The sequence below is a fragment of the Pteropus medius genome, unplaced genomic scaffold (assembly GCF_902729225.1).
Source record: "Pteropus medius unplaced genomic scaffold, Ma_sr-lr_union100, whole genome shotgun sequence".
In the NCBI taxonomy this organism is placed as follows: domain Eukaryota; kingdom Metazoa; phylum Chordata; class Mammalia; order Chiroptera; family Pteropodidae; genus Pteropus; species Pteropus medius.
In genome coordinates, this window is record NW_024355523.1 from 363,585 (window position 1) to 389,894 (window position 26,310).

Sequence of the window (26,310 nt, forward strand, 5' to 3'; positions counted from 1 at the left end):
CTTAGTAACCTCAGCATCTGTCTTTTTTAATTATTATTAAGTCAGGAACTTTCACCTTTTCGCTTAAACAAAGCACTTTGCAGCTTTTCTTTGATATGTTCGAACTGCCAGCATCACTACTCTTGCACCTTAGGGTCATTATTAAGTAAAATAAGTGTTACTTGAATACAGGCACTGTGATACTGTGACAGTTGATCCGATAAAGCAGATGGTTGCTAAGTGACTAACAGTGGGTAGCAGATACAGCATGGATATCCTGGACAAAGGGATGATTCATTTCTTGGGCATGAAAGCATTTGAGGATGGCATGAGATATCATCACGCTACTCAGAATGGCTTGCAATTTAAAATTTATGAATTATTTGTTTCTGGAATTTTTCATTTAACTTTTTTGGACTGTAGTTGACCGAAGGTAACTGAATCCCTAGAAAACAAAACCACAGGGGGTGGGGTGGAGACTACTATGTGAGATTAAATATAGTATATGTTATCATTTGCTTTCAGTTTTATGAAACTGAATCTTTTCTAAAAACATTTTTTTTCAAATGATGTGTTACATTTCCTTTTTTTCTTAAGGAAGAAATATAAATTATTGTACCAAAAAGGAATTTGTTAGACTAAAAACTACCAATTTTTCTCTATATGTAGTCAAGAATAATATTCTCTTTATATTTATATATATTTACTCATAGAAAAAAAAACCCAAAAACCTCAAACTCATAAATTCAATGTTTTTGATATTCCTGAATATTTTTTACGTTAGAAACATAGGAAAGAAATCACATTATTTTCTTCCAGGTATAATTTGTGAACTGTAAGAAAAATATTTCATTCTTTTTAGTATCATATGCTCAGAATCAGTATTTAATATTCAGCTAATTGTTTAATATTTATTGAGTAGTTAGCTATGGTAGTAATGTTTGATTCCGTTTATAAGTCATTTGCACATGTGTGAGGTGTTGTACTAGACACCTTAAACATTTATCTTTTTTAGTACTTAAAACAATACTAAAAGGTGGATATTCTTCCATTTTGCATATTAGGAAGCTGAAGATTAGAAAAGTTACTTTTTGCCTAAGTTGAGCAGCTAGTAAATGACTAAGCTAGCATTAAAATCTTGATTTGCCTAACTTTATGCATTTCCTGTTCTTAATCACTATATAATACTACCAGTATTTTAGGAGGATTATTATGAAAAAATTTGGAATTAACTTTTAATTTTGAGTGAAACAAAATGGCATTTTCCATTTTAGAGTCATTGTCAAGAATGAGTGAATTCTTGTTAACAGTAGTTATTTATCATGATCCTTAATTAAGATTTAATTAACTCTAGGTTGTGAGTGACAATCTTATTTTCGGTTATTTATAAAGAAGAAGAGAGTTGAAAAATAAGCATGATCTATCAATTTTTAAATTCTAATTAGACAAAATTAAGGAGACATTTGCCATTTTTAATATCACTTGTACAGAAATGTGCAAGTAAATTTAATCAAATATATACTGCAAAACCATGTACAAGGTGTAGTATGAATTGTTGAGGTAAGTAAAGGTGTTATGGTCTGTTTCCAGATCCAAAGTAGTGCATCCAATGGATTTTATGAGATGATGGAAATGTTATATAATCTGTGCTATCCAATATGGTAGTCACTAGTAATTTGAGACTATTGAGAATTTGGAATGTGGGTAATACGACTGAGGAACTGAATTTCAAATCATATTTAATTTTCATTAATTTAAATCTCAGTAGCCACATGTGGCTGGTGGCTACCCTATTGGATATCTGTGTTCTATAGTGTCGTATGTCTAAGAGAAGGAATAGAGCACTTCAACAGGCAATGATGTATGCTGTAAAGTACATCAAACTTAATATCAGACACACCCACACATGAATTTTAGATCCTCTGTTGATTCTTGGTGAGAACCGTGCAGTAATCTGTTTGGATATGTTTCCATATCCTGTGCATTTGTAGGCAATTAACATAAGTGTTGAAGGACTAACTAATCATGTGGAATATTATTAGTTTATGTAATAGAATAATAAATTTGTACAAGTATTTTTTTAGGAAAATAATTTAAAAAGAGTTACAAACTTTGGTGAATGGATATATAGGGGGAGAATATATACAGTTGACTGAATATTTGAGGTGAAGTTTAAAATTTTGTTTTTTATAGGTAGATGTTTGAGAGAATTAGAGTGAGGAGTGGGATAGGGATGAGGAAGGGATGGAAGATATTCTGAATATATCCTGAAGAAGGGCATAGCAGATAAAGGATAGAGCATTTTATGAAAATATAAAATTATTCAGATGTTTACATATAATTTTGCTGGACTGGAATAGAATAAAATAAAACTGAAACGATAGATTGGATCAACCTATGACAGGGCCTTCAATGTCAAATGGAGAAGTTTGAACAGGGACTTAAGTCTCTGTGAGAATGCTACACTTTAAGTATATATGTACTGGCACATGTGTCTGTTCTGTTGATGATATTTTGACACAATATTATCAGTAGTATCATTAATTAAATTTTCATATAAAAGTTTACTACTTAAGGTTAATTAATCAAATCCCTCTTAAATCTCTTTGCCTTTAATTAGATTTTAATGTTTTCATAGATTTCAGAGCAGGACTTCAGAAGCTGCCAAACTTGAATCTGAAGTAAGCAAAGCACAAGAAACAATTAAAGCTGCAGAAGTCTTAATTAATCAGCTTGATAGAGAACACAAGAGATGGAATACACAGGTTTGTTTGAGAGAGAGGTCAAAAAGGGGCTTCCTTTAAAATACAGGAATTCTGTAATGTTGTCTATTTGTTTAAAAAAGGAAAGAAATACCCATTAAATTTCAGCTTAAGATAAATAATCTAGATATTAATGGCTGTTATGTGAATTAATCTTTAAGCAAAGTATCTTTATATGAATGGATTTGAGACAAAACAACCTATCCCTTTTTTAGTTATCTATGTTAATGTGGAGAAGAGCAGGGACAAAATGAGTCCATGGAAAATTGGACACTCTAAGCTTAGAGATTTTTTTTTTTTAATTTAACTTCACCAGGACAATAACCTAAGGAATTGACAGCGTTAGCCATTTACTTTTTCTATTACTATTATTTTAACTCTGTTAAAGTGTTGACTTTGTTTTTTGTTTGTTTGTTTTTCTTTAACCAGTTAAATTCCCTCCCTCACCAGATTCTCCTCATCTGCTCATCCAATAATGTTTGATTGCCCTAACTATGCCCCTTCTCAGCTCCTTTCTCTGCAAGTATTCTGATGTTATTTCATTTAGTCGTAAGAGTATCCTGTACTCTGATGCTGACCAGAGCTATATTTCTAGTTAGCTGAGTTTTAAATTCATATTTTCAATTACCCTTTAGATAATTGCATTTAACTGTCTCTGGAACTGAAACATAACATGTATAAATTAACTTATTTTCTTTTTCTCATCCCGAATCTTTTATTTCTTATCTCTCATAAGGCATCTTTCTTCAAGGCATTAAAACTAAAAACATGTGGTTGTCTTAGACTATTGTTTACTTGTCATATCCACTTACAAATATCTCTCATATTTGCCTTCTATCCTTAATGCCAATCCCTTTCTTTTTTCTCCTGAATTCTCCTAACTTGTCTCCTTCCTATCTGACCCTTTAATTGGTTTGTTTTGCATTCCTTAAACCCAGTCTCATCACATCACTCACTGCCCTCTTTAAGCACTTTTAATGGCTTATTATTACCACAGGTTAAAATAGAAGTCTTTTGAATGGCATGAGAAACTTTTCACAATCTTTCTCCCTCTAGTCTTTCTCTCTTTTTTCTTTGCTTTTTTATTGCTACTCTTTCTGCTGAAACTTATGCTTTAGGTACACTATGCTTTTAGATAATGAGTCTCCATGCTTCATGTTTGTTTTCATACTACATCTTACTTGTGTTTTCATACTACATCTTACTTGTGTTTTACAAAATGATGCTCATTTACAATACATATTTAACTGTGATTGAGACAAAAGTTTTTCATTCATTAAAATCATTTGGAACTTTCAATGACAACATATATTTATCTTTACAAATATATTGGGATGTCATACATTCGTTTAATATCAGTGACGTGGAAGACCTTATTGAAGTTTTTACATTTTGACAGTTGTATTCAAGATCGGTTTAAAGTAATTTAAATCCATAAATTATTTTTTCCACAGTCAAAATTCTAATTTATGAAGCTGTCATTTTTTTTTTCATGTTAAAACACATCCATACATCATTCTCTCTTTTTTTTTCAGGTTGCAGAGATAACAGAGGAATTAGCTACTCTTCCTAAACGAGCTCAACTAGCTGCTGCATTTATTACATATCTTTCTGCTGCTCCCGAGGGTCTGAGAAAAGCCTGTTTGGAAGAATGGACTAAGTCAGCTTGTCTTGAAAGTTTGTATATAGTTATAAATGAATTTGAAATTTCAGCATACTAAAAATGCATCTTTTGTTTTTTGCCATTTTTCTTGTTTTAAATGAGAAAATTTTCTGTAAGTTAAAAATACCATAGCTACTTTAGGTTTGCCAAATTCTGCAAATGTTCTGATAATTGTTTTATTATAATGATTCTTCTATTCCTAAACTCTATAAAACAGACCACTGAATTATTGTTGATATTACATGATTGCAGTTAAACATTTTATTACTTTAATTTTATAGCAGTTTTATATCTTATGATAAGATGCAGGAACTCCAAAACTCCTTGTGAATTTTGTGGTTTTCACAAATTATTATAGCTGTGAAACATTCATTTAATAGATAAAATATAAATTAACTGAATGCCATTTCTTTGCATTTGTTTTTCTTTTTAAGCTGATTTTCCCCTTAGCTTCTGGTGTTAAATGGGGGAAGAATGGATTGAATATTAAGGATAATCACAGAAGTTTTGTTTGAGTATATTTTAAATAATTTTAGTTTCCTTTCCTTTGTCAAGTACAAGATTGTTATAGTAAAGTATTATTGATAACTTTAACTTTTCAGAATTTGATCTGAGGAGATTTCTTTGTACTGAAAGTGAGCAGTTAATTTGGAAAAGTGAGGGACTACCATCAGATGACCTTTCCATAGAAAATGCTATTGTTATCTTACAGGTAATTAATCCATTTATTTTCCCATAAGAGATGTTTCTTTTGAAGCTTGCTCCAAGAATTACCTTCTTCAAATTCTTAGGCTTTCACAGTTGTTAAATAAATGTGAAAATATTTTGCTAATGAAAATTTATTTATGATTCGGTTGATAAATCTATAATTTCCAGTGTAATTTATTTTTTACCTTACTATAAAAGTATAAGTAGTAGTGTTTTGATGACAAAATATTCTAAATTGAATTCCTTAATAGTAATAGAAAATATTTTTGAATACCCAATTTATTTGGTTGTATAGTTCCTTCATCTAGTGTATATGATTTTATATTTTTAAATATTTTTCTTTTTAAAACAAAGTTATATAAAGTGAAGATGAGATAAATTTTGGGCCATAAGTTAGAGATTGATCATATACATATTTTGGAAAATTATTTTTTCACATAGTATATGTGTCCCAAAAGTCATTGTTTAAACTTGAAACTATTATAACCTTATTAACATAAAAAAACAAATTCCAAATCATGTATAAGTAATTTATTTCAGTGAAGTTTTTTTTTTTTTCCATTAACTTGGTTTACCTTTCTGTTATGGAACCTGGAAGATAATTTTGCCCCATGATAATATAATTTTTTTTCCTGTTTTTTTTTTTCTATCTCAATAGTTTATGAGACACCAATTTTCTGTTTTCTCTGTAACCTCTCTGCCCACACACCATTTCCTTATTTCATATCTGCAAAGTCTCAGAGAAAGCATGAACAGTAAATGCTCCTCTTTAGGTAACACATGCATAATATTATAAGAAATGTTTTGTGGGCTCTGTTCATTCTTGGATAATTTAGTTCGATTAGTACTTTTAATCAGCTAATATACTTTGGCTCATTACATTAGCATGTTACCAGTAGAGAAATTGGTAGCCAAAGATTAAATGGTTGATTTGGCTTGTTCTTTAATTTATTTTTTAAACGTTTCTCATTATTATTTTTTACACTAGAATTACAAATCTGGAACTCTAAATGTGTATATAAATAAGTTCATTCAGTTATAGCAAATCGTGTGATTTTTTAAATCATATTTGTTATTCTTTCTCCAGACTTTTGTAATTGCCTCTTTTTCCTTTATCGGTAATATAAGAAAGCAATCATTTGCAGATTTTAAAACACAGTTTAAGTATTCTTTTTTTATTTCATAAGAAATCAGGGGGGTGAACCTTTAGAAAAGCTATTGCAATAATTTTTTTATTGATGATAATTTAATTTTACTGATAAGTACTTTTGTATTCTGATTATCTTTCCTTATAAATATATGAGAAATTGTTTTTAAAATTAATTTTAATAATAAACTTACTTTATATTTAATATTGCCAAGTTTCTTATAGATACTTATAAGCATTTACATGACAAAACAAAAACTATTTGGAAAAATATTTTAGAGTAATTAGTTATTCTGTTGAAATGAATTTGCCATTAGGATCAACACTCTATCTCAATTCTAAAGTATATTAGGTTTAGAATACACCGTTATAGGTAAGGGTGTGATTGGATAGCATGTCTAAAACATCTCTTTAACATCAACGTGTAGTATATGTGATGAACATGAAATTAGATCTCTAAATATATACAAACTGGGTTTCTAGGAAGTCTTCCTGAGAAAAAATGGCTCGATATAATTAATAAAATGTATTTTTGAATCAGGGAGGTATTACATCTGATTAACTATACTAGAGCTTTTCTGAGATTCTCCCTCTCAGTGGAGGTCCACATTTAAGGCCTGTAGTCACTTATTAATTGGTGCTAAGAAAAGCCCAAATTATTTCTTTGTCTTACAAAGATGCTTACTTAGAATGACCATATTTAAGTTAAGCTAACTATTGAAGTGCATTTATTGTCTGGGAGAGGAAATAGTCAAATAATTATCTGTCATTGGTCTGTAACAAGAATTAGATTGATTAAATTAGTAGTAAGCTCACATTATCTATGTCCTTGAGGGACAGGGAAAGAACTTGGCCATGATGACTGTATATAGTGGATTGCTGTGATTTCTGCCTGTTGTCCTGATGTAATTATTAGCAGTTTTCCTTTTACTCTCAAAAGTTCCCTGGTTGGGGTGATAAATTATATGATCTTTTTAATATTTTGGGATTCAGTGCATTAATGAAGAGCATAAGGCTATTAGAACATATGGAGAAAGATGTGAGCGAAAATATCCAAAAAGGTGGAAAAGAGGATTAATTTAAATATCATAGTATTATAAATTTTAATCTCACAGTATTATACACTTTTCTTGTGAAGACACGTATTAATTATTTGGTTTTTATTATATATAGACAGTTAAGTGTCAAATAAATTTTCTTTAAATGACTCAGAATTTTTTTTTCCAGTTAAGTTAATTATGTTTTCTGTTTATTTTCTTTCTTTTTAAATTAAATTTATTGAGGTGACATTGATTAATAAATAATACATTATATGTATATTGTATCCAAATTTTTCCTTCCTACCATTTAGTGTATACTGAGGAAATGTAGACTAATTTAATACTAGTCTGAAGAATATACAGTTATAAAGGTAAATCAAATAAGGAATTGTTCTTTTTCAAATAAATCCCAAATAATTAACATAACAATCAACACTATGCATACTTGCTATGTTATGCATATATTATTATTATTTAACAATTAATACAGGTAAAACACTTAAATACTAAACTCATCGAATTTACAAAACCCTATCTAGTAGGTGCATGTATTATCCTTTTCATAGATGTGGAAATTGAAGCACAGAAGGTTTAAGTTGCTTGTCCAAGGTCACAAAGCTATCAAGTGGTAGAGCCAAGATTCAGACATTGCCATCTAGCCAGTCTATGCTGTAAAACTGCCTTTCATACCTGTGCATGTGTTTTTGTGTATATTTTTAAATTCATTAAATTTGTATTATTCCTGTTAATATAATTTTTCTTAACTAATCTATAGATAGGCTTAGTTTTATTTATAAAATGTTTCTACTCTTATCCTGCTTACAGGTATTAAAAATATAAATAAAATTACAGAATATCCTAGATGTTTTGAAATAATCTCTTTCAAAAATATCCTCTGCCCAGTCTTCTCTTTACCCCAACCAAGGAGTGAAGAATTAAAGGAAGTATTGTATATCTCTAGCCTGTGACCTCTGTTCTGAGCTCTTGATCTATAGTTCTAACTCCCTGTTTGATATTACCTAGAACTTCCTTCCTAGGTAGCTCAGGCTGTCTCTTAACTAATCATCATCATCATCATCATCATCATCATTATTATTATTTTTAGTCAAGAATCTTTCAATGGCCAAATACAATCTATTTAAGCAAAAAAAAAAAAAAAAAAAGCAACTTATGTTTTTAAGTAACTGAGATGTTCAAAAGATTGGGACTAGGTTTAGTATTCAGATGGTGTTACCAGGACATCATTCTCTCTCTCCATCTTAAGAGATGGATTTATTCTCACATCCTGCATTAGGATGGCCATTGGTGACTCTAGACTTAACGGTTATCAGAGTATATACTTCCAGACTAAAGATGTTTCTTCACCTCTGCTCCCTGCTCCAGTGCATTTATGTCATAACTTCAAAAGGATTCTGATTGATTTGCTTGTGTCACTTGCTTGTTCTTTGGGGGCAGTGTTAGATGATTGATAATCCCAACAAAAATATATTGAGTTTGATATGAAAGGTAGGCAAAGGTAGCTATTCACTCTATCTTTTTTCTTCCTTCCCCACTTGCTATAAACTGCTTCTCTTTTATTTCCTACCAATGGAGATGTTGTACTTGGCCCAGTAACGAAAGATGCAAACTGCAAGTCATTCTCACTATGTTTCTTTAATTTTACCTATGGTTACTAATTCAGCAAGTCTTGTGAAATCAATTTCTCAAATATGTTATGCTTTTATCCTCTTCTAACCATATCCATTGCCAGTTAGGTCTTCTATATTTAGACCTTCTATATTTTATATCTGGACAATTATATGATTATTTCAGTTGGTCCCATGCCTCTAGTATTATTTCCTTACTGCTATTGAGATGATTGGTCTAAAATGTTAATCTGATCATGACAGTCTCTGGATTAATATATTTCAGTAACTTCCCATTGCCTGAAGTATAAGAATTTCATTATCTTTAAACATGGCATGAAAAGCTCGTCATGATCAGAAAGACTGTGATTATTCCTGCAGCATTATATTGCCTACTGTTTTTACTCCAGCTATGCCAGCCTACTGGTAGTTTTCCAAATGCACCCAGGCTTTTTATTCCTCTCTCCATCATGCTGTTGTCTTTGCCTGAAATGCTTTTTCACTTCTTTGCGAAACTAAGTTTATTTTATCTTTCTTAGTTTAACTTGAATTGCTTCCTAGCAAATTCCCATAGCTCTCCCTTTGATTCCATAGAATATTGTGTCCTCTTTAATTGTTTACTTCGTTATTGCATGTGAAGTGATTGAAGATAAGGGAATGTTATAATTTCTGTACCGCTCACATTATGTTACTGTAGTTAAGCAACGTATGGTAGATGAATGAATGAATGAATGAATGAATGAATAAAAGCTTGACATTTTTGGATCTAATATAATTTCTTACATGTAGCATTTAACTACATTTAATAATGAAATACAAACGTAAAATATGCCTTAGAGATTTTGTCTAAATCTCTCTGGAAAAGTATAAATAAATGAATGTAAACTTGAAATACTCTGAAATTATTTTTTTTAATTATTCATTTTTATTATGGTGATGTCGGTTAACCAAATCTAATAAGTTTCAGATGTACAATTTAACAGTAATGCATATACATATATATGTACACACACACATACACACAGACACACACATATATTGCATTGTGTGTTAGATTAGATTTCTTTTTATCATCACATATTTGACCCCTTTTATCCCTCCTCCTCCACCCGACCCTCTGGTAACCATTAGTCTATTGTCCATGTCCATGAGTACTCTGAAATTCTTATTCATATTTTCTGTGCTAAAACATGATTTTCTGAAACTTTATCTTTTTTTTTTTTTAACTGCATCAGATCATTGGTTTGAAAACATGGGTAAGAACTTTTTAAAAAATTTAAAATTGTTATTTTCATGGTTAGAAAAACTAGAAGACTTGTTAAATATTTGCTGCTGAATGCTAGCATAGAATAACATCTAAAATCTAGGCATAGGTAATACTTAAAAGCATATTTACTAACCATCTCATTTTGCTGGAAATAGCAGATTTATATGATGGAGCAGTAAGTGAAACCTCCAGAAATAGATGCTGGGTGAAGATCACACAGGAGTGTGACACTGAGGGAACTGTGGTTCATTTTAGGTACAAGCGAAAAGGAGGTGGGGTGTGTTGTTTCCAGAGAATTTTAAAAAATAATAAAGCTGTTTTAAATTCCTTGCTGCATCACCGAAATAACATCTTGTCCTTATTAGACATACTTCATTTCTAAGTCTTCATTTCACTTCGACCTTCATGTGTTTTATTATCCCTATAGCATACAACTGCATTATGTTTTTTAAATAAATGTGAAAATTTAAGAAAAATTAGGTCATTCATTGTTATTTAAATCTGATGTATTAGATAACAATGATTATTAGATGACTTTTATATATATGAATAATTATTTACTCATATATTTACATATATTTAAATTTATTATATATATAATTGGCTTCCTTTCATCTGATAAGTGGCATCGTATGTGGGGATTTTCACTGGTTTTTAATTTTCTATTTGTTTGAGTTTAATTATTAATTAACGCAGGGTATTCTGTAATGCATTTAGTTCCTAGTTCATTAGATCTAAAACTATAATTTATGTAATTTTCTCTTCTATGACACTTCTTTTGTCACATTAACTATATGCTGCTTTCTAAAAATTAATATCTTAAATATAAGAAATTATATTGAAAATTATTTTATTAATACTTTTGTGATTAGTTCTTATTTGTCTTTCAAGGTCTTTATGTCTTATTCAACCAAAGAATATATAGTAAGGCAATAACTTAATTGTCTAGAGCACTGATTGCCTATGTTACTGTCTAGGGCTCTACAGTAAGGACTATACTTATTGTAGTTAAACTTAATTACTGATCACTCTAAAATTTATTAATATGGCGCCTGATAGAGTTAAAAACTACTTTTAATTAATTCTTCCTCATGGTTACATATTTATAGTCTCCAAAGATTGAGAGAAAAACTCAATAAGTAATTCATAAAATTTTAGGAAATTATTTCCTAAAAACTTGTTTTCTTTTTTTTTTTTTTTAAATTAGAGTCGTGTATGCCCATTTCTTATAGACCCTTCTTCCCAAGCTACGGAATGGTTAAAGACACATTTGAAAGACTCGCGCTTGGAAGTTATTAACCAGCAGGTACGTATTGCTTGTAATTTAGATACCAACTAGTAATGGCATCTTATGATGAAAAGAAGTCTGGGTCTGTAATCAGAAAATACAGATTCAAAGTGGAGCCTTATAATTTACCTGGTATGGGACCTGGGGAAAGAAATGTAACTCTTTTAGCTTCAGTTTTCTAATTTATAAAGAAGAGATAAGAATCTTTGATTCCTTTTATGTGCAGGGCATTGATTTAAGCCCTAGGAATTTAGTAATGTGTACAGTAGTCACAGCTCCTGCCGCATGGAAATGATAGTCTCATAGGCTAGAGAGACAATTTATAATGTTTATACTAAATTATGATTAAAGACACAAGTATAAGATCCTGTAGAAGTAAGAGTTACTAACTTAGCTTGAAGAAAGCCTCCTAGATTTTTAGCATATTTATAGTTTCTCTTGGTGTGGCTTATAATTTCATTGTTCCTTTAACTCACCAAGAACACCTTTGATGTGTCCTAAAATTTGACATTTGTAGTTAAATGTAATCATAATCTTTTGGGTAGTGACTTCTCACTGTCATATTTATCTTGCCAAGGAAATTTTTTTGGCCAGGTTTTTTTCTTCTTTATTTTGAGAATGTTCTAGTGTGTGATTAGTTTTCATAGATAGTCTTCAGGTGATTGAAAACTTACCTCTATAAAAGGTACTTATAAAATGGGGATATTTACTTCATTTGCATGTGTTAAGAAGAATTGTAAATTACATAATATACAAAATACTTATAGTTTGTAGTAGATCTTAATAATTATTATTTCAAATGTTTAATTTATTTTAACCACAGTTAGAGGTCTGGAGTGATATTTGAAACTAGTCTTTCCCTAGCCAGAATTTCGTTTAAAGGTTTTTTTTTTTTACTCTGATTAGGCCTACTACGCTAAGAAAAGTTTACTAGAATTTATCATCTTGCCTTTCTTGTTCCATTGAATATTTAATTTTGAACAAAACCAAAATAGTTCTTATTAACAGTTGGGTGAGTAACTTATTGCATATAGAATTTCAAAATTTGTTTCTGCATCAATTTGAAATTATAGTAGAAGACTGAAAGAGGCTTTTTTTATTGTTAATATAAAAATCCTTATTTTCTTATATGTCTATTTAAATTATTTATGAAATTTATTTGATAATTTATTCAACTAAAATAATTCATCACCAAGTACTTATAACTAGAAAAGCAATCATAAATAATCTGAATTGTTAACATGCATATTAAATTTTAAAATACTCATATTATTCTTGTTAATATTTTCATTCATTATCTGTAAGAGCCTTTGTAAATATTAAGGAAATAAAAGAATTAATATGTATTCTTTTTTATTCTCTTAGGATAGTAACTTTATCACAGCTCTCGAGTTGGCAGTACGTTTTGGGAAAACCCTTATAATACAAGAGATGGATGGCGTAGAACCTGTTCTTTATCCATTATTGAGACGAGATCTGGTTGCTCAAGGTAAATATTTAACAGTTTTCAGAGAGTAATTGTTTTTAAAATTTCCACAGTAATTAAGTTCATAACTGACTTTTTTTTTGTCTTGCCACTGAATCTTAGGAAATAGAAACTTTTTGGGGAGGATGATGGTAATGTCATTAGAGTCTAATAGTAATAGCAAGTAAATTCTTAAAGTGCCTTTCTAAAAGAGGCACTGTATTGGGGATCTCTAAGGCTGCTCCTGAGTATAGTGTTTTATTGGGAATACATATAGAACCTAGTATAGTCACATTCATGGCTAAGATTTATTGCAGGGAAAGTATTCAAAGCAAAGTCAGCAAAGAGAAAAGGCACATAGGTGAAGTCAGGAGTCAAGAAACCAGATGCAATCTTCCATTGGAGTCACACTGGCAGTACTTAATTCCCCCAGGACTAGATTGTGACAGCGCTTATGAAATGATGTCTACCAAGGAAGCTTATTAGAGACTCAGTTCCCAGAGTTTTTATTGGGCCTGATTATGTAGGCACATTCTTCTAGGCATGTTGCAAAATTCCAGACTCCTCAAAGGAAAGCAGGTGTTTAGCATTAACCCCATTGTTTGTACAATCAGTTGAAGCACAGTGAGTCACTCTTATGTGATCTGGGAATGGTGAGAACCCTCTCTAAATCCAAATTTCCAGATTCCATTTGTGGGCCTACCTTGTAAGCAAGACTTTTTAAGAGTCTCAGGACTGCTATGTTACCTCTTTTCTGCATGGGCACCTAACCCAGACTTTGATGATTAGAAAATAATGTTCTTAAACTATAAGCCTGTCATGAAAAGTGTATACGCATGCATAGATATGTACTTATAGATACATGCATACACTTACACCACACATACTGGTAGCACTACAAAGTTTAAGTAGAAAATTGGAACAGAGAAAGAGCGAAGCATGCGCTATTCATTGATCACCTATTATCCCACAGATCAGTATGCTTGGCCTTGCAGAGGTTGATATGTTGTGGAAAGAATTCTACTAGTGGGACTTTTGCCTTTGTAACCTGGAGTTACCCTCTAGAGTTCAGTCTCTGGTCTCAGTCTGTTCTTTTTTGATGCTAACTCAGATATGTTGAGCTAGTTCTTGCTGTACTAGTTTCAAGGGGGGATGGAAATGAACCTTTAGTGCTATCTGGATTTAACACTCTTCAGTCTATATTCTGGCCCTTGAGGGTTCATTAAATATAAACCCCCGGTCAAGTTCTAACAGTATCTGTGGCATTGTCTGAGAATGGGTGTTGATAAGTCCGAGAAGCTGGATCTAATGAAAAGTGATATATTCCACATCATGATTGAACCACTATCACATTATGAACCACTATGCTAGATAGTTGTACAGGGCTTTTTGAGTAAATTTGTTTATTTTATAATTAGGAAAAGAGAGTAATCTCTGCCCCTACCTTACTTTTTCCACTTTCCTCTCAGGGTTGGATGCATTCATGTCACATTAGTTGAAGTCTCTTATCCTCTTTTAATATACTGCAGGTTGTCTTTTTCCAGAATGTTGAATTCCTCATCAATTGCCATTTTGTCATCATACATTTTGGGGTCAGTGGATGGTTGGAACCACATAAAACAAAGTCTGTGTCCAAGTAAATTTACATCCTGGTGTCCTTAATATAAGCAATATGAACTGCCTTCCTATATTCTAAGGTCAAAGCTGGTACAAATAATGGGAGTAGAATTTTCTTTTTCTTATCAGGTTTGTGCCGTTCAGAAATCCCCTCAAATGTGTGTTGATCAAAAAGATCGAGGTACAATTCCTCCTCAATTTCTCGTTATTTTTTACTTCCTGATTCTTGTGTGCCTAGTTGCTCCACCCTGCAGAAGGTAGATGTGGCAGTTTGTAACTGGTAAAAAATTGAAGAGAGCTCGATCAGCTAGCCATGTAGAAGTTGTTGAGAGAGAGGCTTGGTATAGTTGGAAAATTGTTTGTTTTACTAACCATAGATATCAAAAGTATTTTTTATTACCATTCCAGTCCTTTATGGTTATTTCATTTCCATGTTGAGTTTGAGAATGGATCCAGAAGTTATAGTAGAGATAATAGCTGAACACTTTTGTTTGGCATTTTCAGTCCTGATGCTTCATATTAAGCATGGTTGCTTCATATGGACATATATATGTGCAACATAAAGATTAAATTTGTGATTAATTGGATATGTCTTTGATAGCCCATTTGAATCTGGGTAGCCCTATGGGCTGAACACAGCCAGACCAATAGTTCTCTAATGGAAGTGATTTTGTCCCCCAGGTGACATTTCGCAACGTCTTGGAGACATTTTCGGTTGTCACATTTGGGAAGTCTATGCCAGGGACAGCTTAAAATGCACAGGCCATCTCCCCAAGACAGATAATTTTCCAGCACAAATTGTCCATAGTGTTCAGGTTGAGAAACCCTAAGCTAGTTCGCTAGTTGTGACCCATGAATCTCCGTACTGGTATATTTCTGTTAGTCTCAGCATGATAGGCTTTATAGCCAAGAGTACTATTTGCAGTCAGCTCACTGTATAAATACTCATTGCTATAGATAGCCAGGAATTTTACCTATGGATAGCAGATGGCTATAAGTTTCCATTGGATTTGCTTATCTGTGAGATTATTTGTAGTTATCTGTATTTCTATTCTTCTGGAGAATATAGGGATAAAAGGCAAGGATTGATTTACAACTGCTTGGATTACTTACAGAGTTGCCTCTTGCAACTTTTCAGGAGCTTCCATTCAAACCTAGCCACATATTTGTTGACCAGATAAATAGTTTCAGTAAAATTTCTAGGTACTGGCATGCTGCTTCTAATTGGCCAAGGAGTTATTCAGTTGTTGGTTCTCTTTCTTTGTAGATGGTGGCTGTAAAACCGGCAGTTTATCCTTAATGGGCTGTGTGATGTCTCCTTGGGCAATGTCAATTCGGTTATTAGGGAGCAGGTTTTGTATTTGTCTTTATTTAAGTCCCATTCATCTTCGATTAGTTAGGCTTAAATAGTATTCAGTACCATTCAATGGAGCAATTTTCTCAATGGAGATCATTATCAAAATGTTTCACCTATATGGAAATTCACACAGTATTGGATTTATCTAGCTCAGATGATTATATATTTCTGAAGAGTTTGGACCTGTAACGGCTTACTGCATATGATAAACCAATTTTGGTCTTCTTGCCCCCCAAAAATAATGTAAAAAATAATCATTAGTAGTCATTAGCAATGTCCAAGTCTGCAAACCAAGTATCAGCTATGGTAGCAACTTTTAGGGTCATTATTATGTCAGGCACTTTGAAAATGGTGATGGCCACATCTTGGTTTCAGTTTGAGTGGTTACAGCAGACTATTCACGCAACAGTTTCCAAAATCAAGACAGACAAAATTGTGTAGCACTTTTGCCTGATATAAAAAGACTAAGTTTCTTTTTCATTTCCTGGCATGATGCATTTCAATATTGGGAGGACTTGGATATAATTAAAGAATGATCTTGCCGATATCTTCAGTTGATTGTTATAGAAATCACCAAGGCGTTAACAATGAATTTATCCAGTTAATAATATCTTTATATACAAGCACCTCAAATGTCTATATCTATTATACATGTTAACCAAAAACAAAACAATATAAAACAATATACTCAACCCTGATTCAGGTTCAGAAATGAAGATAATAAACAGGGCTTCCTCTGGAAAGAGAGTAGATCAAATCTTATACTTGTGCCCGATCATTTTGTCTTCTTAGTTCTCTAAACTACAGTAAAAATTCTGTGTCCTGAAGAAAAAATTGGTCAAAATTAACTCCATCATAGGTTAACTCCAATATAAATCAAGAGTTTTTACAGTTAAGAATATATTGGACTTTATAGTTCCATATTTGATGTTTTCTAAGAGTGGGACATGGGACCTATAGCCAAGGGTCTTTTTTAGACAATAAGCTATTTACTTTAAATTTTTAAAAAATATTATATCAAAATAATACAGGCATGGGTTACAAAATCAAATAGTACAGATTGGCAGTAGTGCTTTGACCCTCTCCTCCTCATGACTAGTCCTACTCTTCAGAGAAAACTAGTTATTTTTCAATTTTAACATTTTATTGATATAGAACTTTGTCAGTACTCCAGAAGTGCCCTTATTTACCACTCTTTCCAATGAGGATAATCACATTCCTGACTTATCGCAGCATAGATCACTTTGCTTGTATTTGTACATTGCCTAAATGAGGAAAAAAAGAGCAGCACCCGACAAGTGTGGGCTGGCAGCTGGCCCAGCTTTAACGGCTTAGCAATGGTGTTCTCCCGTTGAATGTCAACCATTTTGCAGCATCAACATCAGACAGGTCACACTGACCATAATCACGTTTGAGCACAAAAACAGAAATACTGTCCATATTACAAAAATAACTAAACATCTTTCTCCTCCAGATAATTTGAGTGGCTTCTACTTTTTTTTTTTTTTTACCAATAATTAGTCTTACTCCATTTCTCTTACTTTCTAGATTAAAATTAAGATACCAATCAGAATTATCTGCTCTTTCTGATAGCATTCATCCCCCAGCAAAAATCACACTTTCTTTGAACCATTCCCAAATCACCTAAGTCCAAATCCTATAACATTTCCATACCTTTTTACCAAGACAATGCAAAGTTTCCCATGATGATCTGCCTTTTATTGCAAATGTCAGTAAACCAGAATTGAGGCCTTTTCAGAATATAGAAAATAGTCTATATTTTTGTGTATGTCAGCTTTGGTTAAGTTATATATATATATATATATATTTTTTTTTTTTTGGTATTTGTCCATTCATCCAAATTGTCACATGAATTGGTATATTTTTATATGTCTCATAACTTTTTAATTTCAGTTGGTTTTGTAATGATGTCTCCTTTTCTTGATATTGATTTTTTCCATGATCAGTCTTAATAAGAGTTTATCAATTTTAGTAATCTTTTAAAAATACCAACTTTTAACTTTGATTTTTTATTGTATTTTTATTTTTTCACACATATATCTAATTTTAATTTTGATAGAATATTTTTATTAACAATTATGAAAAAGATAATTGCTTATTATATTTGATACAGTATATTATAAAATCCTTTTTAAAATTAAATTATAGTTAACATACAATATTGTATTAGTTTCAGGTAGACAACATAGTGATTCGACATCTGTATACCTTACTAAGTGATCACTACATGTCTAGCAACTTTCTGTCACTATACAAATATATTAGGATATTATTGACTATATTCCCTATGCTGTAGATTACATCCCTGTGACTCTGTTGTATTTTTAAACTGATTTTTGCTCTTTATTATTTCTTTTCTATTTTCCTTAGATTTCATTTGATCTTTTTCTAGATAATTGAGATGGAAATTAAAAAATATTGGTATTGTCTTTCCTTTTTTCTAATGTACACATTTATGTCCATAAATTTCCCTCTACATTCTTTAGCTTCATACCACAAGTTTTGATTTCTTCTTTGATTCATAAATTACTTAGCAATTTTTTGGTGTTGTTTAATTTCCAAACAGTTGGAGATTTTTTAGGTTCTTTTTTGTTACTGATTTTTAGCTTACCTCCATTGTGATCAAATAACTTATTCTGAAGTGTTCAGTTTTTGAATCCTGTTGAAGCTTTCTTTATGATCTGACATTAGTTAATTTTCATAAAAATTCCATGTACATTGAAAATTATGTGAATTTTGTTTATGGTTGTTTTAATTTCTCTAATATTAATTATGTCAAGTTTGTTAATTATATTGTCTTCCTTGTCTTTACTGTTTTTGTTTTGTTTTGCTTTCTTGTTTTTATATCATGTTTTGAGAGAATATCATAAAATCTATGATTCCGAGTTTATCTATTTTGCTTTTAGTTCTGTCACTTTTTGCTTTAAATACTTCGGAACTATAGATGCATACATATTTTGAAACTTGATATCTTCCTGTTCTGTTATTTTCTATATCATTATGAAATGTCTTTCTTTATCTCCAGAAACACTTCAACTTTTTGAGTCTGATATTAGAATGGTTACAAAAAATTATGGGGGGGCTAGTGTTTGCCTGGTAATTATTTTCCATTATTTTACTTTCAATTTTCTGTTGGTCTTGTTTATAAAGTATATCCCTCATAAGTGGTATATCATTTAGTTTTGCATTTTTATTCATTGTGCAGTATTAATATTTAATATAACAATACAGTTAATCAATTCATGTAATAACTGATATAATTTTCCAGTTAACCTGTTTTTTTATCAATTGTTTAATGATTTCTAAATGCTTACTCGACATGTAACAATATACATCTTTGACTTATTGTTTTAATGCAGATAGTTTGCCACTTTTTCAGTATTGTACTTTAACTCCACATACTCCCTACCTATTTTTACAGTTTTGTTGTGATACATTGTCATGCTCCTCATGATGTTATAATTGTGTTTAAAATCTTGTTTTATACATATTTATCCTTTCTAGTGTTCTTAAATTCTCTCAGCCTTTCCATTATCTCCTCATTTCTATCTGGATTATTTTTTCTATCCAAAGGATTTACTTTCGTATTTAATGAAGGCCCAGTGGAAACAAACTTTTAATTTTTTGAGAGACTTTTTTTTTCTGCCTGACATAGAATTCTGAGTTAATAGTTATTTTCTTTAGCACTTAAAAATTTTTATTCCGTCATCTTATAGCTATATCACTCCTGTTGAGAAATAACCTGATGGTTTTATTGTTGCTCCTGTGTAAGTGATGTGTCATTTTTCTCTGGTTTTCAGTGGTTTGACTGTTATGTCCTTAGGATTGATTTTCTTTGCATTTATTCTTCCTAAGGTTTCTTGAGTCATTCCAGTTATTGTAGAGTTATGACGTTGGGCTTTTAAGTTTGTATTTCTCTGATAATGATTAAAGTTCAATATTATTTTGATTTTGGTTTTTGGATATTTGTATATCTTCTTTTACAGTGCAATTATTGAATTCTTTTCACATTAACAAAGTTTTTAAGTAAAATTTTAAAATCTATTCTAGTGTTCTCAAAAATTCCTTACAGTGTTTTTCTTGACCTTTGAAAATAATCTTTGAAAATGTGTATTTTATATTTAAAAATCAATTATTTGTTAGTTTAAAATTTTAAGTTATGTCTATAATTGTTGATTCATTTCTGTGTATGTTATATAATGAAAATCACTTTTTAAAATTTTAGAGTATACTCCTCTATAAAGCAGAACTTTTTTATTTCTTAGTTTAACTTCTTGTCATGAATGACCTGTGTATAGCAGTCTGAATAAACCTTTTTTTGATATTATTAATGATTATCTTTGTAATTACTCATATGTTGATAATCCTAGGTTTTTACCAGTTCATTCTGTCTTCAAGTATTCCATCTTTAATGCTAGTACAATAAACACTTTTTAACTGATGGATTTAGAAATAGAGACTAATATATAATTGAGTTACTATTTTTTCTAATCTATATTTCATAAAAATTTGGAATATGAAACATGTAGTTAACATTAAAACCACACTGAATGTAAGTAGATACTCCTCTGATGCTTTAATATCCCAGGATCCTCTTAATGAAATATTATTTGTAATTGTTTGTATGAGAACCAATTAATAAAGCATTCCAATTAATAGTATCTTGGGTAGCCTAACTATTGCTATCTTTTGGACATTATTGAAAAGCCTATAATACAAACTATTTAGAAATACTAGAAGATTATATTTTTTAATGTCATGTAGCAAATTCAGAATATTCAGGCTGATTAATTGTGTCATTTTTAAAAAACAGGACCACGCTATGTGGTACAAATTGGTGACAAAATTATTGACTACAATGAAGAGTTCCGCCTTTTTTTGTCAACAAGAAACCCAAATCCCTTTATTCCCCCTGATGCAGCTTCCATTGTCACTGAGGTTAACTTTACTACAACAAGAAGTGGATTACGAGGACAGGTACACATCAATCATAATTCATTTTAGAAATCTTATGTAGTTTGGTATATTCGTTAGATTGAGTGGGAAGCTGTTTTGTTAAACCGATTAGCATTTAATTTTTTGAAAATATACTTGCAAATTAGAATAAAGCATTTGATTTTCTTTCATGTATTATTTGTGTTTAACTTGAATATTCGTTGCTAACGAAAATTACTCCTTCTTCCGGTGTAACTTTAACTTTACAGTCTATTTCTGTCATATATGGTAGAATTCAAGATGTAGAAGGATCATAGAGATTAAGACCAGCTACTTTTTTTTAATTGTAAAAACTGAAGTTTAAATGTGCAAATTGCATATGATTGACCTATTTAGCTATTTGAGGATCTTTGATTCCCAGTATAACTTTTTTTTTCTCCACCAGAGGATATGCATCTTTGAATTCACTTTATTTGTGAATGGTTTATTACTGCATGAATTTCAAAAAGTTTTTTCATGTCCAGACATTTACTTACATATTTTATCGCTCATTTTTTTCTCTTGCAAAATATATCTGTTGACTTTTTGAGTATCATCCTATTTTTTGCTCACTTAAGAATACTAGATTTTTCCTCTTTTGATTTATGATAGCACATATATTTGCTACAATTTTTACTATATTGTAATTTAAAGATAATTTCTTTTAAAATATTTTTCTTACCATGTCATATGGCTCACCACACATTTTTATGAACAATATCTTTTGACTTACTAGAGGATACTTCTTATAAATAAGGCAATGGACAAATTACTCACAACTTATCAGAATTAATTGACGAAATTGCTTCTGTAATCTAAGAGCTCTGTAGTAATTGCTGAAACTGGCTATTTAGGTCTTCAACAAAAGGTAAGTGAAGATGCTTATATAGCAGATTTTGAATTATATATTTTATGAATATGTTTTATGATATACCAGCGTATTTCCCTAATTTAAAGTTTCAAAATTAAGAATTTGACAGCATTTTTTAAAAACAGCTTTATTAAGATTAAATTCACATATCATATAATTCACCCACATAAAGTGTGTAATTTAATGATTTTTTAGTGGAAGTGCTAGGTCTTACGGTAACTCTATATTTAACATTTTTATTAACAAACTTTTCAAAAGCGGCCGAGCTATTTTACTTTCTCGCCAACAATGTATGAGTGTTCCACTTTCTCCACATTCTTACCAACAGTTGCTATTATTTGTGTATGAAGTGGTATTTCATTGTGATTTTAATGGTATACTATTTTAAGTAGATAACTCATTTCTTTACATGAATACTTATCATTAAAAACATACTGGCCTCCATAGTTTTTATATGTGTAATCTAATTGTAGAACTAAATATTCCATATTATGTTAACTAATGTAATTTCTTATACCTCTCCTATAATATTTAACATTTTATCGATCAGTTTAACTATTTGTTTTACCTCTTTTTTGTCAGAAATAATTGTGAAGGTGTCTCACATGTTTAACTAGAATTAAATGAAGTACATAGTATCATAATACCTGTAGTATTCGGTCAAACACAAGGCCTATTTTGCGGGAAGTTTTTGTTTTTGTTTTGTTTTGTTTTGTTTGAACCTTATCACTAGAATAAATTTGACCTTAAATTTTTTTTTTAAGCTGTTGGCTTTAACGATTCAACATGAGAAACCCGATTTAGAAGAACAGAAAACAAAACTATTACAACAGGAAGAAGATAAGAAAATACAGTTAGCCAAGCTTGAGGAATCTCTTTTAGAGGTAAAACTTTATTGTTTAGGATATATATATTTTTTTGTATTTCACTAATTTTTTATTATCTGTTACATGCTTAGAATTTCAAGAAGCATTAAAAGGTTGCTTGAAATTATGGCTAATCTGTAACTTTAAGTAGTTTTTTATTAAATTGATAAAATTAACATATATGCAGTACTTTGATGACATAGTATCATATAATGATTTACTATATTATTCTTAAAGGCTATAAAATGTTGAAATTCTTTTAAAATAGCATAAGTTCCCATAAACATCACCATGATAGTTAATATGTGCTTCTTTTGATTGATTATTTTAATATGTATAATAATGTTAATTTTTTTTTTCCTATAGACACTTGCTACATCTCAAGGCAATATTTTGGAAAATAAAGATTTGATTGAATCTTTGAATCAGACAAAAGCAAGCAGTGCACTTATTCAAGAGTCACTTAAAGAATCTTACAAACTCCAAATTTTCCTTGACCAGGTAATTTTTCCTTCTTTGTGATCTTATATCATGTTTTCTTAAACTATTATGTTAATATAATTAAAAATGTAGACTCAGGACTTTGGGAGAATAATGATTGCAAAAAGAGAAAGCTATTCAAAAAACCAGAGCCTCGGGTATGAATCTTATTATAATAGAGAGGTTGATGAGATGTTGGGAACATCGAGGATAAGAACTGCTGGTCAGTATGCCCTGCTGGGTCCTACTGATTTTAGGTATAATGTTATCCAAAGTTCTAGAGCTATAGTTTTGTACTGAAATTGAAAATAAGCATATTGAAAATGACTGTTAAAGCATCTTTGTCATTCTTTCAATGTAGGGCAAGTTAAATATATTAATTAAAAGAGCTATAAGCTATTTTTTCCACTAAAAACATTTTTTTCTACTTATCCTGAACTATGTGATTGTGATGATCTGAACTATGTTTTTTACAAATGGTTAAAATCCTATTTACTTTTTTTTTTAATATTTCTTTTTGCCAAATTCCAACTCCTTATCAGTACAATATATCTTTTTGTCCCCTACATCCTAGAGACCAAACTTTGCTTGAAGAAAATCATACAACCAAGCAGATTAATGTTACTATGAATTTGTAGGCTAAAAACTGACCTTGGCCCTCACTGACGTCCTTTAATTCTTTCCTGTTCACCTCAATAACTTTTCTTAGATTTCCATTTCAATATTTTTCAGCCTTTGCTCAAATTTTACAATTACATATTATTACTTTCTTAACTTGGGTAAGAGCTCTATTGAAACCAGAATAAGAACAAATTTATAGCTCAATCCCAATCCAGTTACCCCATCTACTCTAAACTTGGCCAGACGTCATGACTGTCATTCTACATCAAAAGGAATTTGAACTTTCTGGGCCTTGTTTTCCTGAACAGGAATTGCTGAATCACACACATAATTTTACCAATATCATATTTGTAATCCTAGTGCTTTGATCAGAATGACATGGAGAACCACTGAGGCTCTATTCAGAACCTTGAGGCCATTTAATCCTATGATCCTCTCATTTTTATCATCCTTTATCTTCAGTCAGAACGAAAGCCACTGTGGTTATTCGCTCTTTCTATGCTTATGTTGAACAATGTTAGGAACTTTATTATCTTAATGCGGACTCCTGTTACAGTCTTCTCTACTCTAGTTCCGTCAGTGTTCTTGTTGACACCAGTCCCACAGGCTTGGTTCACAGTTCTAATTTTATTGCAGGGATAGCCCAGTAGTGCCATGCCTGTTTGTATTACTAAACTAGTTTTCTTTTGAAGTGTAAAATTGCATCATTTACTCTCTGATCACAGCTGTTTACCATTCCATTTTATCTCTTTTCCCTAATACAGGTGCTCTTGGTCCTCATTAAGATCAACCCTTGAACTACTTCTAGCTTTGCAATCTGAGGTGTAGAGAAGTATTTAAAATATATTGCCCTCAGTTTCATAAAAATAAAAACTATATTATGCAATTCCTTTAGTTATGAAATTCTGTGATTCGTCATCTTCATTTGTTGGATGTATTTAGAAATAGTAAGGCTGTGGCTAGATATGTGCATAGTGGGCATTAGGTGGCAGTAAAGCACTAGTACTCAGGTGTCTTTTTCTCCTCCAACCAATGATTCACAGGAGCGCGATGCCTATCTACCCCTGGCTGAGAGTGCCAGCAAGATGTACTTCATTATCTCTGACTTGTCCAAAATTAATAACATGTACCGTTTTAGTTTGGCTGCATTTCTTCGACTTTTCCAACGAGCTCTGCAAAACAAACAGGTATGTTATTGGTTACCCAGTAGCTGAGACTGAGTAAGAGAGATCACTTTACTAGGTGATTAATCTATAATAATAATTTCCTGAGAAAATTTGTTTAGAATTATATTTCAAAAGACTATTGCAACAATTTTAAAGTATATTTAAAAGAAACTAGCTCCTTAATTGTAGTTTATATTCTTAACAAACTGTCCCAATGTGATAGTCTTCTTAAAAGATACGATATATGTTCTGAGCATAAATTAAGTAATACATATCATTAAAAAACACAGATGATTCAGGAAGGTGTAAAAATAAGAAATTATCCATATAATCTCATTATTTGGGGGAAACAAGCTTTAAAATTTCTTTGTATACCCTTGTTGTTCAAGGCTGTAATATGTGCCCGTTATTTTTCTAGATAATGGGAACACAAGAGTGTACATTGCTTTATCAGGTTTTTATTCTTATGGAGGGAACAATATGCTAAAGGACATAAATTGCTTTAATCAAAGGTATTATATTGTCTTTTAAAAAAGTATTAGTATATTGTAGACAACTTTCAAGTCAATAAATGTAAACCTACACAGTATTTTTGAGAGAATGGACACTGTATACTGTATTTAACCACTTCCTATATGGACATTGTTCTGGTTACTTGTGCTGCAAATATCATATGATTCTCAAATTTGGCAGATTAAAACTGTTTTTCTTATGCTCATGGATTCCTTCTTAATACTCATGAATTCCGTGGGCACTTTGGTCAAGGCAGATCAGGGATGACTTATCTCTGCTTCACAGTGTCTGGGCCCGCTGTTGGGAGGACATGAGAATGGGATTTGGGAGGTGGAAGGAGGCTTCACTTGCATGTCTGGTACTTGGGGAGGACTTCATGACTGGGACTGCTGACTGCTGCTTCTCTCCATGAAGCTTCCCTTCCTCAGAGCACAGAGTAGTGAGATTTCCCATATTACATCTTGGGGCTCCAAACATGTATTGTGGTGAACATGGCAGAAGCTGGGCTGCCATTTATATATCCAGCCTTCTGTCAGTGTCATTTCTGTTGTAATCTATTGGTGAAGCAGTCACAAATCTACCCAGATTCCAGGGGATAGGGAAGTAAACTTCACCTCTTTGTGGAAGGGATGTCAGAAATTTGAGGGGTTATATTTTGAAACAGCTACAGACATTTAGGTATTTTTTTTCATTGTTTTGCTTCTCCAGTTATTTTTTTTAATTAAATTCCTAGATTTGGATAACTGGGACAAAAATGCACATTTGGAAGCCTTTACATAAATATTGTCTAAATATCCTTTGGAAACATATGCTATTGGTGTATTAAACTAATGCAATGAGAGTGCTTTTTTCTATCTACACCTTAACCAACAGTGGATAT

The 26,310-nt window shown here is 31.2% G+C and overlaps 1 protein-coding gene across 1 annotated transcript in view; it reads left to right on the forward strand.

Moving 5' to 3' along the window:
• The window catches only part of DYNC2H1 (dynein cytoplasmic 2 heavy chain 1), a 255,285-nt gene that overhangs the window by 97,499 nt on the left and 131,476 nt on the right, over positions 1-26,310 (forward strand). Inside the window, exons 61-69 of the mRNA XM_039858749.1 lie at positions 2,618-2,744; positions 4,277-4,418; positions 5,007-5,116; positions 11,399-11,497; positions 12,845-12,968; positions 20,753-20,916; positions 22,549-22,668; positions 23,017-23,151; positions 24,795-24,938. Of these exons, the coding sequence (XP_039714683.1) occupies positions 2,618-2,744; positions 4,277-4,418; positions 5,007-5,116; positions 11,399-11,497; positions 12,845-12,968; positions 20,753-20,916; positions 22,549-22,668; positions 23,017-23,151; positions 24,795-24,938 (1,165 nt within the window). The remainder of the gene's footprint in view (positions 1-2,617; positions 2,745-4,276; positions 4,419-5,006; positions 5,117-11,398; positions 11,498-12,844; positions 12,969-20,752; positions 20,917-22,548; positions 22,669-23,016; positions 23,152-24,794; positions 24,939-26,310) is intronic.